This window comes from Falco rusticolus, chromosome 9, assembly GCF_015220075.1.
Source record: "Falco rusticolus isolate bFalRus1 chromosome 9, bFalRus1.pri, whole genome shotgun sequence".
NCBI lineage: Eukaryota > Metazoa > Chordata > Aves > Falconiformes > Falconidae > Falco > Falco rusticolus.
Window position 1 is genome coordinate 47,740,297 of NC_051195.1, and position 16,924 is coordinate 47,757,220.

Below are 16,924 nucleotides of genomic sequence, written 5' to 3' on the forward strand. Positions count from 1 at the left end.
ACAAGGAATAAATGAAATGGCAATAGGTGTCATAAATACGACTATAGCACATTAACACTCCTCCTGTTTTGGAGATCAAAAGCAACAGCAGCTTTCAACGCTGTGACTTGGGGAGAACCCATTATGAGCCCCAAATCCAGGAGGTGGATTATGTGCCCAGAGAAGATGCTGATACTGAAGCTTTCCTTGATGCGAGAGGGTTCCACCATTCCCCTCAGCTGGAAGCACCAAGGGAAGGATCAGTTGAGATTATTTCCAAAGCTCCAAAGATCCAAAGGATCACTTCATGGTGCTTTCACAGGATAATCCTGCTGGAGAAGAGCTTGGTGGTGGTGACCTTACAGTGACAATCTCCGGTGGGTCACTAGCAGTGGCACAGCACCCTGCTCCTCTGGGAAGAGGAGCAGCACTACAGACCTATTGCGCATCCCAGTACTTGGCTGTAAGCACCAAAGGCCAGGGCTGGTATTCAAGCTTTGTGTTTTCTTGTCATTGCTCAAGTCACAAAGTTGCACTTTTATACTCTTTGGTGTCAATAGTGCCTCCTGGTTGAAATCAGAGCTTGGATTAAGCCAGACACCTTGAAAAGCGTTAAAACTCCGCAGTTTTGGGCTATTGCCTAACAGCAGGAGAGCAGCACCACTTAAACAGTGACTGATAGATGTTGAGAACATCAGCTCAGGTTGGCTTCAAAGGTTGCTTTTGCCTTAAAAAAAGAAAAATTCATGGAAAGAAAACAGGATGGAAAACCCAGAAGTCCTTACTGCGGTGACACTATGATTTATAGGTAATTATGACAAACCATTGCTTCCCACCCGCTGCTCTTGCACTATGCAGCGTGGCAGAGCAGAGGGAAAAATGGAGCGAAAAAGGGAGAACAGAAGAGATGGCTTGTCAGATGAGCTCAGCTTTAGCCCTCGGCAGCATCAAGCAGCTGCAGGGCTGGATCCTGCCCCACCACCCCCCACAGCACTGGGCAGAGCCTGTGCACGGGCTGCCCTGGCCATCTGAAACACAACTTTTCTCTAGGAAAAAAAAGGCATCAAGTCACACAACGCTGGCAGGAGCCAGGGTTGTCCAGTATTAAAGAGGCCAAACATGGCTGAGAGCCCTTGCACCGGTAACCCTCATTCCTGCTGCAAGCTGAGTCGCTGCTGAGCATTTCCAGCCACGCCGTGGGTGAAGGTCCTGGGCATTGCTGCAGCCTTCACCCCAACCCCAGCAGAGGGATCCCAGGTTTGCAGGGCCAAGTGACACAAGAGTCAGCCTGATGTGACTCACTGCTGCAGCAGCCGCCTGTCCTGCTCAGATCACCCATGTTAAAAAAATATATTTAAAAAAATCTGGAAATTGCCTGGCTGGTGGAGTGCCCGGCTGGCAGAAAAGGCAGAGCAGTGAGTTCGCAGTGGCACAGTTCCTCTGCCAGGTGTTAAGAGAGAGGAGATACACCTGACTTGCACGGTATTCGCTTTTGCTGGAGACTCTGCAGCTTAATCTACAGGTGGCGGTGAAATGCCAGGAGGCATCTCCAGCTCACTTGCTCTTTCTCATAGAAAGTCATTGAAAGAGCTGGGGAAAATCTGACCCAGCCTTTTGATTGAGACATTAATCAAAAGTCAAACCAGGCCCAGCTGGGGAGAAGATGCTGGACAAAAAGCTGCTGAACAATGAAAATAGCTCTGGTTTGCCTTGTATGCTGCAAAAGCCTCACTCTAAATACTCTCTTCATGCTAAGGACACTGCTCTCCCTTTCTCATTGTAGCCTCCCACTTTGTCTTGCTACTTCTCTTTTTCCAGGAGAGCTTTAGTTGCACTAAGGAAGCCCAATGCTTTGTATGAAACACCCATTCACAGTTTTTCTCCTGGGTTGTTTTGCACAAACTCACCTAGACCATAGGGAAAAAACGCCAAGGATTTGGTCTCTAAATTTAATTTTAGCCAACGCTTCTTTTTTAGCTCTTTTTATTTTTACCAGCCTCATGTAAACACAGTATTTAAGGAGCTGGGAGGAGCATCACTTTGAGAGATAATAATAGAGCAGGGTGCATCCCAACCGAAGCTGTTGTGTCTTGCAGAAAGCAAACGGTGTGATCATGGCACGTCCCCGCACGGCACAGACTGGGCTGGGAGCGGTACCTGGCAGAGCTGTGCCTCCCGCAGCATGCTGGCCCCCTGCCTGGGCTGCTGCTCCTGCCTCCCTTCCCCACCAGCTCCCAGGAGCAGGAACCTGTGGGTCACTGGTGGTGCAGCCCCAGGGTCGAAGCATGACTAGAATGAACTGGGTTTTGGAACAGCCATCCGTGCCATGCCAGCCGGGTGCTCGGCACGGGCAGCAGGGCTGGCAGATGGTGAACCCATGGATCCATCCCAGCTGGCCCCCACGCACCGGCTGCTCCCACACAGCCCTGGCCAGGAGGTACCTGCACTTCACCCCGTGCCAGCAACGGGTGCAGGAGGCTCCTGTCCAAAGGGTAACTTCTCACTGGAGCCTCAGATGACTAATACATGGTTGAGCTTACACCAAAGGCTCTTTTCTCTGCCCCACTGCCTACACTTACAAACCATATAGGAATGTACTTTTTTAGGGACAGCCAGTGCTCTACCAGCCAAAGCAAGCCAAGGGACCCCAAGATAAAAGACAGGGAGCCAACAGACACACGGGTAGCATAAGGACCTGTGGCCCTTCCTTCAGAGAGGAAAAAACCCCAAACAAACAAAAAACCAAACCAAACGATCAAACAAACAAAAATATCCCAGGCAGAGCAAAGCAGACACCAGTAGCACTGCAACACCACCCCCCCCCCCCCCCCCCCCCCCCAGGCCAGCTCAGCTGCTTTTAAAGGCTGTTGGAAATGCAACTGGGCTCAGCTGCACTTGGTAACTCTCACTCCCTATTGTACGGGGGTGGTGGTGGTGGTGCTGCTCTGCTCCCCCCCGGGCTGGGGTGGGTGCTGAGCTCGATCCTCTTGCTGCATCCTGAGGTTTGAGCTGCTGACCCTGCCCTCGTGCACCATCCCTGAGGCAGGGGAGGCAGCTGCTGTGCCAGGACCCTGCCCAGGCAGAGCCCCTGGGGGGTGCATTGCTTTGGGGTCAGCGGTCCCATCTGCAGAGCAAAACTCAGCTGTCTGGGGTGCTCATGCTATTTTGATAATCTGCTGCTTTCTGTTGTGGAACTTCCAAAAACTACCCTCTGTTTTGCACCTGGCAGAGTTACTGCATTGTGGCTGTAGCACCAAATCATGAACTTTCCTGTTATAGGAAAAGAGGTGAAAAATGTGCCATCGCTTCTGGGGCTGGCAGCACCAGAAAGAGTCAAATCCTTTCTGAGATCTCTGCTTTTTCCTAATGGCAGATCAGAGCTCCTCTTAGCAGTGAGACCAAGGCATTTGCTAGAAGTTTTTGCTGCAACCAGAAATGATTGAGTGCAAATCACAAGTGGCGAGTCAGCACGGGTGAGGTTAGTTCACCTTGAAGCACCATCGGGATCTAAGCTGAACCTTCCTAGGCAGTTCGAAGTAAGGCTATTTCCCCCCTAGTTTCTTCCAGCAGCTGTGGTACCTCCACATTTCTGGGGTCCATTTGGATGAAGATTTGGCCATAATATCCCGAGTTCCCAAAACCTGTTATCTATTTATATACTTTGACTAAAGGACGTTTGCTCCTTATCTGAACATCTCTCTTATTGTGAGATTACTGCCAATTGCAGGGACACAGCTTGGCTTGCTCATTGCAAAGCTTTGTGCATAGAGGTGGGCTCGTGCACACACATGTGTTTGTGCTATATGCACCTGCAGTGTTGCGACTAAGAACACGTTTCTAAGGTGCAAGCATCTTCTTGAACCTGCAAACCAGCTGCACCACCCAAACGTTCTTTGCAAGAAGCCCTCGAGAACCCGAGCGAAGCAAATCCAGCAGCGGCGGTTGGTGCTGGCAGGCAGACGCATGCCACTTTTTACAGTGGTTTCTAGAGAAGCCGTCATCTTCTTGCACATCCCTGGAGCAAAACCCACAGGAGTTAAGGAGGAGAGGATGACCATAGCATCCCCCACATTGCTTCCCCCAGCACGTCCGTGCAGTGGTGCCCTGGGGCCGAGACATGAGTTTTGGGGTTGAGGAGCTCATCAAGAAGCTGGAAAAATGGCTTGTTTCCTCAGTTCGTCTCAGGAGGAGAAGATCAGCTAGAGCACAGGCTGCATTGCCAAGCAAAGACTCCTCAGGTGCCGTTGCCGCTGGGGTGGAGAAGCTGGTGGCCACTTCATGTCCTCATCCAGATCCCAGTCACCAAGATCCTCGGGCTGGACTTTTGCACTGTTGAGCTGATTGGAGTTTCTCACTAGAGGAAAAAACCCAAAGATTCCAGGCCTGGAAGTTCTCTGTCTGATGGGTTTGGTTTATTATTTTATAGTATACATTACCTTTTAAGCAGTTTCCCTGCTACTCTGATGAACTCTTCAGGCTCCACTGAGCAGAGGGGTCGTGGGGAAATGATGCTGCAACCAACTTCAAGAAGACATTCACATCACGTTGGTTTAGGTGGAAACAGTAAACTTGATTTATTGAAAAAAAAATCTATTACATTTATTCCTTTATTACACAGGTTTAAAATATTTAAAAATAGCTCTTATGGGCATTACACTTAAATTTTGACATGTTTATTGGACTTTGAAGAAATGTACAATATGTCATTTGACACTATATTTTAAAAAGGGCCTTATGTACTAAAATTTTTTTCCATAGGTTTTATTTTTCTTATCAACATTTGTTCAAGTCATATATATTAAGGGAGGAGGGAAATAAAATTACACAAAAAGAACGTCTGCAAATACAAGTAGTAATTTTATTGCAATATACCGTAGCTAAGTGGTCTGGGGAAATCGGAACAGTTTGGAGCTCAGTACAATTACAACACTGTGGAATTCAACAGAGGATTTTTTTTCTTAAAGCAAAGAAATAAAGGGAAAAAATAAAAGAAAGAAGCTCCCTTGATGAAAATTTGTAACAGAATCACATGACCTAGACAGACACACACGTGTGTACATACATCAATATATGGCTTTTCTGTTGCAGAGAGGAATGTGCAACCTTTTCTGACCTTCCCACTGTTCCTGAACAAGGCTGTTGCCAAGGTGACTGAGAAGCTGAATTCTCCTATATATTATTATATACTCCTTTTCACTGCTTTGCTGCCGGAGTCTGCAGTTTTTAGGGTAGCACCTTTGTTTTTTCCCCCCAAGTGGAAAAAAAAATAAAAATTACAAGAGAACACAACAGAAGAAGGGAGATGGATGGACATGGTTCTCCTGGACCAAAAAGCACCAGGCGGCATCGCCGCTCTCTCCAGCATGGCTTTGCCTCCCTTCCTCCGATGCTGCTGCTCTCTGCTCGGGAAGGAGGAAGGAAAAGACATCATATGTAGGCATTTCTTCACAGTAAATGTGATGTCTTTTCCTTTATGGTGAAAGACCCCCCTTGGCTCAAGTGTTGTTGTAATACTCCAGGCCAAATAATAATAACCCCCCCCACCCTGCAACATCTATTTTCCAGCTGAAAGATCTGAACAAGGAAAATGGCCAAGGAGAAAACAAACAAACAAACAGAAAAAGAAGATGGTGTCAGCAGGTTGCAAGCTGAAAACCCTGCATGGAAGAAAAAAAAAAAAAGAAAAAAAAAAGAAAAAAAGCCATCCTGGCAGAGCCACTGTGGGAAGACCAAGAAAACTGCAGACTCCCGGGAGCGCTCGGCGGGCAGGCACCCACACGGCTTCAGCATCACGTCAGGACATCCAACAAATACATAAATTAGCACCACAAACATTCAGCGACTGAGTACAATCTGGTACGGTTCCCACCATATAAAACGCATGAATATTCTTGGGGGGGGTGGGGGGAGGGGAAAGATGTAAGCACACTTAATACTTTTTCTACGTGGACCGTACAAGCTACTGTGTACAATTAAGGAAAGGAGCAGGTCTTCTACATAACAAATATGAAGGTGGCATGCATTTATAATCAAAGACTGTAGCAAAAGCCTGCAGTCTGTGTTGAAAGTGGCTATAAAGCAAAGGCTGGTGGGAGATTGGCCAATGGCAGGGTATCACCAGTGTTGTATTAAAGTTATTCAAATAGATAGCACCACAGAGACATGTAAAAATAAAAAGCACCTTTTTTTTTTTTCCTTTTTTTTTTTTTTGTACCATTTTGTATTCAGAGAGGACAGATGGATTTCCCCTGCCACTGCAATCTGCCGCTGGGAATGGATTTCTTTTTATTACTATTATTTTATAAGAATGCTGAAGGAAAAAAAAAGAAGAATTAATTTAAAACACATATGTTAAGGTAAGCAAGTGTATAAAAAGGCAGAGACTTCAAGCAGATCCTGCTTTTACATCAGGGTTTGGTAGAAATCTTGTTAAAAAGTGGCTTTAATTTGCTTATTTTGAAATGAATCATTCCGAAAGACATCTGGGGGCTGGGGTTTGCCACTCACTGGGGCTTCATCCTGCAAAGACTCATGCCTGGGCATAACTCCAGGGCCCCCCAGATCCAGGCTTGGGGCTGAGAAGAGGCAGGAGCAGTGGGGATGTGAGCTGTCGTCTTCATTCCCAGGTGGATGCTTGGCTGGGATGGTGGTGGGAAGGGTGGTGGTTTTAATCCAGACAGGGTCACATGCATGTTTTGAAGCCAGAAACATTTAAACATTTAAAATAATATACAATACAAATATTTACTTACAAACATACAAAAATATAAGCACCTTTAATACATGGGAAAGAGATGCCCAGTGTGAATTTTAGCTATCAAATTCATGGGGTTAAATTTTAGAAAACGTAAAATTAGGCAATTCCATGGAGAGATTAAAAATTCTGGAAATGGCCATGATGTCTACTTGCTAGAGCTGATCCAAATCTCGTGGAAGTCAACAAAATGCCTCCGATGAGCTTCGGCAGGGTTTGGATTGGAGCCAGGACTGCCAGGACTTCAACGTCAAGCTGAACACAGGAGTTTCAAGTTTTTTTTCATGTTTCCTTAGAAACAAACAAACACACAATAATCTATAGACAAGCGCTCGGTATCGCTCCATGGCAAGAAGAAGTCTTTGATGGTGGTGGGGTCTGCCCGGTGGCAGTGGAGCAGCAGGGGTGGCAGCGGCGGTGGCAGGGGCAGGTCTCCGGGCCACGCGTGCAGCGGTCGGTCATGCGATTCTGGATTCTGCGTCTGTCGTGGGAACGGTCTTCTCAGTCGGCGATTCAGTACGTGGGGGTGCGGTGGCACAGAAAAACTCGGGCGAAATGAAGAACAAAACAAAACGGAAAAAAATAACCCATCGCTGTCCAGTTTCAGAACGTGCATGTGACAAGAAATTCTTTTTTTTCTTTCTTTCTTTTTTTTTTTTTTAATTAATTAAATGGCGCAATGAGGTTACGAGGTTGCTCATTTGGAGACTAGTTTTCAGGTGGCTCTTAGCCCATGAAGCAAGCTGGTCCCACCTCGAATCCAAATTTCTGTGATGCTTCTCCGAAGTCATTGAACATGATGTCGACTATAGGTACTTGCTCTACTTTGGGTGTGTTGATTTCCAGGATAGTCTTCTGATAGCCCTTCCTTGCCTGATGAGGAGAAGAGGGAAAGAGAGAAACTCTGATGATGCCTCCAACTCAACAACAGCAAGTTAGCGTGAACAAGCATCCACCAGTCAGCTGGGAATACAGTGATGCTCTCGCCCAGGCATTTTCTGAGCTGAATTAGAGGCACCCAGCACCCAAACCCCCATTTGCCCTGCAGATTTAGCAGATGCTCTCCAGTGGGATGGTGACCACTGAGCGAACCCTGGGGAGATGACCGTCCTGAGCCCAGAATCTGGAGCAGAAGCAGCTGCTGCCATGCAGACCAAAAGACACCAACTCTGCTGACAGCACATCTCAAAGCTGGAATAGGAGCCTGGTAAAATTTCAGTGGCTGTGGTATAGCTGTTTTGCCTCCCCAAGGACACGCATGGGTTGTTGAGCAAATGTGAGCGATTTAATTTGAATATATTAGTTTGACTATTATCCGAGCACTACCGAAAAGATCACATTTAAAGTTTGATGGAATTCACAAGGTGATGTTGTCTTTTTATCGTGCCTGGTAGCCATACAGTTATTTCTGAAATATAAATAATTATTAGAGAGGAGCAGAAGTGCACCCGAGGGCATACAAAGCTGCACAAACAAGTGAATTTATGGAGCAGCTTTTGGCTCTACCTTACCCTCTGATTTGTGTGTCTCAGAAGAATAGGCTATATCACAGCTACTGAGAAAGGGCTGTAAGATCAGGAAAAACACATTCAACTAATAGCTTGAACATTAGCCCTGGAGATCATAGCTTGAACATTAGCCTGGCGCCGGCTGCAGCAGCCTCTGTCACGGCCGGAGCGCGGGTCCTACCAGGACCTCTGCAGCAAAGCCACGGTGGGCAGCACAACCACTTTTCACATGGTAGGGCTCGATCTTGAATATCCTGCCTCTAGGTCAAGGAAGGATGATCTACCAGGGTACCAGAGATGGTACAGGAGATGCAGAGCCTCTTTCTGCAAGGCTGCAATAAGCTCCCTGGGCATATTTTACCTACTTGTTAAAGCCTACAGGAACACGTCTTGCAAAAAGGAGGGATGTGGCACGCTGGTTTGGAAGTGATGCCCAAAGCTCTGAGCCAGGAGACGACACCTCTGTGCCCCACCATCGCACCAGGGCTTGATCAGCCTCTCCTGGTGTCCCCAGCACTTTAGATCTTGCTGTAGTTATTTGCAGCGCTGCAATTGGCTGTGCTAACAGCTGCCTGTGAGAAGCAACCAAGCAAATAAACCCCAAGGACCTCCAGTCCTCTTTCCATGCAAATATCCTGCATTAGGAAGGGGAGCACAGGGCACCTGATCACTTAAACCAAAAGGCTTTTCAGTGAGCACATCTGCCTTAAAATGTGCAACGTGGGATCCTGCAGCATCCCTGAGACTTGAGAAGGGAAAGGGAGGGGAGGGCACTTTTTACCAAGGACACGTTGCATTAGCAGGAGATATGAAGTGCTTGAGGATAAACTTCCCCACATGGCTTCTGAGTGTTTCCAGAAGCGGGATGGATGCCCTTTCCCTCTCTTTGAGGTGTTAAAAGAAGTGATTCTAATCCGGTTTTCCTCATTGCTCCTACAGTAGAAAACGTGCGTGTGCCAGAACAGAACCACTTTCACCTCAAATTATGCAGAGGGTTTTTTCTGTCAAACACCTCCATCTTTCCGTCCCGTGGGCTTCAAGCGCTGCAGTTGCAGAGGGTGAGAATTATGCGTGCTTTTGCACCAGCAAGCTGGGTCTCAAAATAAATGCAAGCGGCACCTGCTTTGCCAAATTTTTAGCTCCTGAAGACAGATATTTTCAGAGCTTAATCCCCAATCAGGCAGCCGACAGAGCAGGCAGAAACAGAGGGAGGATGCTGGGCCCCTTTGGGAACCCTGACGGCTGCTCGTGGGCAAAGTGAAGAGCACCGTGGGGAACAGAGGGCTGCAGCTAACGCCTGCTTCTGCACTCTGGGCAAAAGTCATGGGGGTCAGAGCTAGAGAAAAAGGTGCTAAAATTTGCATTTGAAATGTGAGCAGGGATGTGAACCTGTCTCCTGCATTCCATAGCATCACCTCATCTGCTGTACAGTCAGACCTTGCTTTGGTTTGTCTTTCGCAAGGGCACAGGTGGCTCCCGTGAGGGGCAGGGGCTTGCGAGCACAGAGCAAACCAAAGTACTGTGCCCGGGCTCCTCTGGTGGGCTTGGGGGATGCTGGGCTGGACCTAGGTGCACCCCCATGACCAGCACAGCCCAGTGCCCTACCGGGGCTGCACGCAGCCGTGAGCTGCTAAAAAACCCCAACCAACCCAATGCCAAACCCTTAGTGCTTGGCCTCCCAGATTTCCTGAGAGCAGTTAAAGAAATTATTGCCAAAGCTTGCAAAACTCACACACAATTGGGTGCTGTCATTGCTCACCTCTCTCCGTGTGAGTAAAGGGAGTAAGAGCAAAAGCAAGGGGGGACATTTAAAAGCAACTGGTGGTCTTAGGCAGGTCCCTTCCTTTATGCACAGCCAGCAATAAAGCAAATTGATCTGATACCCAGAGGTGCTGCCGCTCCCCCTGACCTTGAGCAGCATCGTGTATTCTCAGCATTAGAGAAGAGCAAGCCTGATGTCTCCCATGCTGGGGACAGCCCTCCAGGCAACTCCATCAACAGGTGCAGGGAACCTGGAGGCAGTTTGCTGGGAGCCAGATGGCATGGGACAACCAGGAGAGGGGGGCAGACACCTCCAGCAGCAACCCCTTTTGCAGGGACTGGCTGAGACCAGCTCTGCCCACGTACCGCGCAGCCGTCGAGGGCAGCTCGGATGTAAGGGTTGTTGTCGTAGGACATCTCCTCATCGTTGGAGCCCAGGAAGCGGATGGCCTTGTCGTAGCTGTTGGTGGTGGCGTCGTGCCAGGCTACAGACTGGTAGCAGTTGTAAGTGATGTTCTGGTGGGCTGAAGCGCTCAAGAGCCGGAGGAAAGTCATCTGCACCACTCCGATGGGGTTCCCATCCGAATCCACGTAGGAGAGCTATGAGAAGCAGAGAAGGAGAAACACTGGGCAGTGAGGGGCAATGCAGCGTGTCTGGGGGGGCTCTGAGGACCACCAGTCTCACCCATCTTTATTACGCTGTGCATGGGGCTGGGGCTCACCACCCCACCGGGGGGCAGACACTGCTGCTGCCACACTATGGGCACGGGGCTGCTCTGGTGCTCCTGCGGCCAGGGCAGGGCTACCAAGGGGCAATTACTTCTCTTCACTGGATGTGATCTGAGTGTGAGCTAAAAAACCTAAGGGTAATGGCAGGGCAGGAGGAAAAAGGAAGGGAGATTTCAGCCCTGATTGCAAAAGGGTGCAAATTTGGGGATATTTGTCTCAAGTTTAAGCCAGTATTAAGTGTACTACTTCAGCTTTAGAAGAGGAAGAAAAGCAGATTTTTTTAAGGGTTTGGGGCTTTATTTGTCTGTCCTTTTTGACATGATTTTCTGACTGCTGTGGGTGTTTTGTTCTGCACACGCTGGGGTACTTCCCATTCATTTTTCCTGGACACCAACACACCATTTTTTTAGCAATCTTTGCACTTAATCTGCAGCAATTCTGTTCCTGCTGATAAGGACTCTGTGCTACCCTGGTCGGCCAGGCTATGCTCAGCTAAAGGGAAAATGTATTTGTTGCCCTTAGGGCATGTCATCAAACACAGAGCTGCACTTGCATGTTGGGATTTGCTCCATTCTGCTTCTCAGGCTTCTTTTTCTCCCTTGTAGAAGAGTGTCTAGAAATGTATTTCTGCAAAACACAATTTATTGAAACCCAATGCCAGTGCCTAGGGGATTCAGGACTTTCTGGGACTTTCTCTCATACCCCACCAAAGAAGCAAATGCACAGAGGCACAGCTAGTTTGCATGTATAAACTGACTGTACTTGAGGTGGCATCTCCTGCCATGGCCAAGCTACCAGAGCTTCTGTTCGTTACTGTCCTCTACAGACAGCGGGTTTCTTTAGAAATAACCAGGAGAACCAGGCACGCAAACAGCGTAGTGTTCTTCAAGGTACATCAAGTTGCGGTGCAAGCTGCAAACAGTAGAAGAGATTCATAACCAGGCAATAAAATAACGAATAAAAAGATAATAAAAATAAATAAATATACCAACCGGTTGTCAGGATACTGTTGCACTGTCCTCCTGAGAGTTAAATATGACTGACCATGAGAGAGCCACGCATGTCAGAAGGAGAGCTACCAGAAAACCACCAGGACGTGGAAGGAAGGGGATGCAAAATGCTGACTACTTGGCACACACCCAAGGACACGTGGCACTACTGATCTGCAGGACCTACCTCTCTTTATTTGTTCTTATTTCAAATCGGTGCTGGGTTTGGGAGCCTGACTGCTAGATTAAGGGGTCTGGGCTGCTGTTCTGCCTCTGCAGACAGCATAAAGCCCTGCCCCAGCTTTGCAACTGGAGCCGCTGGGAACCGGTTGTGCGCATAAGGCTTGCTCGTGGGAACACGGTTTTTGCAAAAATCACTCCTTTCCTGTTTTCTCTGTGATAATTTCCCTGTGGCAGATGCCATATGGCTATGAAGGATAACAGGACAGGATGGGTGGCAGGCCTTGTTAGAGCTACTGGGAATTGTAACACACACAGAGGGAAAGCAGGGTCCAGAAGAAAACATCTGCAAACCTTTTATCCCTCTAAATGCAGTTTGGCTGCATCATGAGAAACGGTAAGGAATCAGCTCCAAGTACTCTGTGTTATTGATTAATGATGGTGCAGAAGCATCATAACAAGACCGTTACTTTGTATTTCATATTTATGATATCCTTCTTGCTTTAGATAGCCACGGAAGAAAGGCAAGCATCTTCACAGCTGTGCACCTCCTGCAAGCAACTGAGATTCACACAGAGCCCCCGCATCAGCAGCCTGCACTCTCTGCAGTGCCGAGCAGCCAGGTGGGAATCTTCCCCTTGGCTTCAGGGTTCCCTGTGGGCTCAGCCCCCAGAAAGACTGTGCTTGGGCTGTGTGGAAAGACACCAGGGACCTTCTCCATGGAGTAACAGGAGCAACGCCGTACCCAGAGGGGAACTCAAACTCATTCATCCTGCCCATCTACACACAGATTTCAACTGATCTTACATCCAGGCAAACGTCTCCCTAATTTACCAGTCTCATGGTTCCAAGCACTGACTGGGGCACAATGAGAGGCACTTTAAAAAAAAAACCAAAAACCAAAAAAACAACAAAATTTACTTTCATGGTTTTATGGCTTGTGTTTTTAGCAGTTTTTTGAGTTTGTTTAGGCAGGTCTTCTACGTGCTGGTGGCTTTTTTCCAAACAGAAAACGCAGGACAGGTAAAGGTGGCAAGAAAATGGCAACAGAGAAAGATGCAACAAAGGGCTCCAAGAGGCACTGAAATTCCTATTTTAGGAGATGGGCCCTAAGCTCTAGGTTGGCAATTCAGCTTCTAACGTAGCTGATAAACAGACTGCGAGGGGAAAAAAAAAATAAAAGCAGAGAAGATGGAGAAATGGAGGTACTCATAACATTAACTGATGAAGTGCTCTGTAATTAAGCTATGAGTAGTTGCCCTCCAAGGAGCTATGAGGCTGAAGCCTTGGCTTTGCGGCCTTATTTGATAATGCAGAAAAGCTGCAGAAGCCATATCCTTCTTGTGGGCAGAATCAGAGCAGAATGTGTTTAGTGGCGACGCAATGAGGCTTAGGAAAACAACGCCGCAATTTTCTTTGTTGTTTGCCTTTTAAGGTGGAAGTTTGGGGCATTGCAAGAAACCTCTGCCTTGGGGAAAGGATGCCTGCAGGAGGCAGCTCAGCGTGGGACGTCAGAGCACCTCCTGCTTGTGGGGACAAGTCAGTTTTATCTGCCGAGTATTCCTTTCTTCTCTAATTCTCCTGATTTGACTGAGCGTGTTGCCTGCATCCTGCTAATCCTACAAGAATTGATACACACGCGGGAGATCTCTGTTGCTTAAGGAAACCTGGCTCGCACTCATCAGTTGCTGCTCTGACATCCCTGACCAGGGCTTAGGCTCCATGGCAGCGATCTATCCACAACATGAATGCCCTGTTACAAGACAAAATATCAGAGTTTTCTCTCTGTTTTATGTGTTACTGTCTTGCTTGACTGCTGACATCAAACGTTGTTTGACTGTACGACAGTTGTCCTTCCTTGAAAAAAACAAACCTTAACTGTAACTAACTCAAATTCCTGCCCACCAGGCTTGGCAAAGGCCCAAGGTTTGAGATCTTCCTTTAAACCAACAACTTCTTGCCCCCCAAGCTCCGGGGGTGGTGGGGGAGCCCCTCTTGTGGCTCATCTCCAGTGTGGGAGCCAAAATCCATCCTTTGGGGGAAAAATGCCGCAGGTCAGCGATGTGCGGATTCACCAACTCAGCCTGAGTACCAACAAGGAGGGGCTGCCCAAGGCAGATGCAGGCTAAAGCATCACATTAGGGGTGTCTCAGCTGGTGGTATATGGGTACACTTCTGGGGACAGCAGCATGTGGACACCTTTTTTTTTGCCGTAATGGGGACTGCTCAGGAGACAGCAACAGCCCTCCTGGCAGGATGCAGCACTCCGGCAGCGCTCTACAAAGAAAGCCCTGCCACAGCTCCAGTTCTGCAGGGTCCCCAGCCCCTCCTAATGCAGGGGAAGCTCGTCACCCGCTCCTACGTCTTCAGTCAAAAAGAATGGGAAAAAGTGTCCCTAGCGGGTTTTGTTTCTTTTTCCGTATTCCACCTTAAATGTTTTTACTGCAACTTGCGATGGGTATTAGTCCAGCATGCAGAGTGCAACAGGTCTGGCCATACCAAAGCAGATGACGTGCTCTGATTCAGACTAGAGGGCCAAGGTTAGCCACTTACCAAAGACCCCCGCTTGTACTGACTATACCATGTGGAAGGCTGTTCTTTGGGCCAACGAGCCATTTTACTCTGTAAAATATGACAGGGGTTAAAGAAAACAGAAAGCACCAAGATGCATCTTACCAGTTTACCGCGCTTGAATTCACTGAACCAGGAGCCTGGGTTTTCCTTTGGCCAAGAAGTAATTCTAGCCTAGTTTGTGGATGGCAAGGAGGGAAGAGAGAAAGAAAGAAGAAAAAAAAAAAAAAAAAGAAAAAAAAGTTACAATCAGTTCCACAAGCAAAGTCTGCATGTCTTACTGAAACTGTCCCATTTCCTCAAATACATTTTCTTAATCTTTATACACCAGGAACGAGAGCAGTTGGCAGAGCCCTAAGGTGCCAGCAGCCTCTTGAGCAGAACGAGGTGCTGCTGCCCCGGCTCCCCAGCACTGCCTTGGCACCAGCCTCCTTTTCCAGAGCCTGATTTCTGCCTCTTCGGCACTGGATGCAAAACCAGCAGTGCTGTCTATCGGCAGGAGAGATAAAAGGAAAGATAGAGAGGACAAAAGGAAATATCAATGGTAAAAGATGCGTTGATCTTCGTGGGAGGGCTGGGGTGGAAAAGCAATGCTGATAACAGAGAAGGCTGCTGTCACTCCAACGCCAAATCCAGACACTGTGGGACTGGGAAAGGCAAAGAACGTGATTATGGGGAAGCTTCTGCCTGCGCCCTGCGTTCGTGCAGCACCAAGGTAGAGCACATCCTCCACAGTCAGTGCTGGACCATCGCACACGATGGAGTTCCAACTAGCTGGAGCAAGGCAGGGGGTGACCTTGACAAGAAATGAGCTGTTGGAGCATCCTTTACGGCAGCCCCATGTAAGCAGCTGAATCGGTTTTTTTGAGTCAGAGCACAAGGAAGGAGCGTGGCTGCCGCTTGCTCCCTTACCCTCCCACGAGCTCCCTCACTTCTGCTGTAAATCTCTCCAACAACAGCCCAGCTATAAGCAGGTGTCTTGGGATTGTCCTTTCCAGTACACGAGCCATAAAGCAAGTTAGTGTGTTTCTGCTGGGTTAGGGATGGACTGAGAAGGGATACTACTTCTTAAACTGCTGTGGCTTGTAATAAAACAACACGGCCAATACTTAATGCCGGTGTGGTAGCTGTTTTCATTTCTCTACATGGAAAAAGAGCAGGCTGAAGCTTTTTCTTATTTACGACAATATTACAGAAGCGTAGCACAATTTGCATTTGAGGAGCATCGCAGCGGTCAGAAGAGCAGCTCCACAGTGGATGAGATGGGGCCAAAGAGCCACTTGCAGAATCATCATGGCAGGAGTCTGAGCAGCTGTAAGATCACGGGCAGACTCTGCTTTTATAGCTGTCACCATTTGGAGGAGAGCCATGGCAAGTTAATGCAAAGGAGAAGAAATCCATCTCCTATTTAAACAACCCGAACAGAAACTCCAGGAAGATTTACGTCGCATGTTATTTGCCCTGCACTGGCACATATTTCTGGCAGATGAAATTCAGCAAGCAAAGGGCTCTCCCTGAACAGCATTGCCTGCACCCTAACCCAGCTGAAGCACAACTGTGTCACTGGGAGAGCTCCCCCCGGCTCCTTTGCAAGTTTCTGCTTGGCCAGTGCAAGAGCTGCGCCCCAGGCGTCGGGGAGAGCAGCTCTGGAAAGCAGAGTGCGTGGGCGCAGGACAAAAATTATGAGTATGGTTGAGCTAAGAACATCATTACACAAATAACTTAATCAACCTTGTGCATCGGAGCCAGGAAGAACACTGAGACTAGTTGCAATCATTTAAGATCATTTACCCACAAGAAACACCAGGAAAAATGACAGGAGAGAAACATTTATCTGCTGCGCCTGAAGACATGGTAAGGGTAGAAGAATCAGCGGTGCTGACGCATGCAGACGGCGGAGCAGCAGCCCGGCTGCAGGAGGGGAGGCAAGGAATGAGTTAAACAAAGCTCATGGGTGCCACAGTTCCTGTGCCAACACAGACTTCTCTGCCTTAGTAAAGCAAAGTAAAAAAAATAATTTATGTTTTAGTTTATTATGCCTGGGAAATCATCAAAGGCTTGTCCCAAATCACAGTTTAAATCTGACTTACTCAAAGAAATTCTCTTTGTAAACATATTCCTTATTATTTTAGAAGCCAACATTGCGTAACAAAGTAGTTCTGGATCTTTAATCCTTACTTGCTACTGTTCAATTCTCCTGAAATTGACTGTATATGAATATTCATATTAGGAAACAAGCTCTTAGCACCATAATATAGGAGAGAGGAAAAAAAAAAAAAAAAAAGTTTTGTGGACTTACTCCTTCAGATTTCTTATCAGGGAAGATGCAAGTCTCTCCACCAGCTGTGAAATTACAGTAAACTTTGAAAGAGTCCCTGGAACATCCTTGGTTAGGATCAACCCAGTATTCACCTGGATGCACAAGAGGATAAAAGAATCAGCACTGTGAAGGA

The 16,924-nt window shown here is 47.8% G+C and overlaps 1 protein-coding gene across 2 annotated transcripts in view; it reads right to left on the reverse strand.

The window, feature by feature from the left end:
- Positions 1–4,528: 4,528 nt before the first annotated feature.
- COL5A1 (collagen type V alpha 1 chain) overlaps positions 4,529–16,924 on the reverse strand; it is a 160,382-nt gene continuing 147,986 nt past the window's right edge. Inside the window, exons 63-66 of one of the 2 annotated variants that reach the window (XM_037399981.1) lie at positions 16,771–16,883; positions 14,454–14,522; positions 10,369–10,602; positions 4,529–7,606 (exon numbers count right to left, since the gene is read on the reverse strand). In XM_037399981.1, the coding sequence (XP_037255878.1) occupies positions 7,460–7,606; positions 10,369–10,602; positions 14,454–14,522; positions 16,771–16,883 (563 nt within the window). In that variant the 3' untranslated portion in view covers positions 4,529–7,459. Of the gene's footprint in view, positions 7,607–10,368; positions 10,603–14,453; positions 14,523–14,576; positions 14,646–16,770; positions 16,884–16,924 lie in introns of both variants that reach the window. The other variant, XM_037399980.1, reaches the window with a different exon arrangement.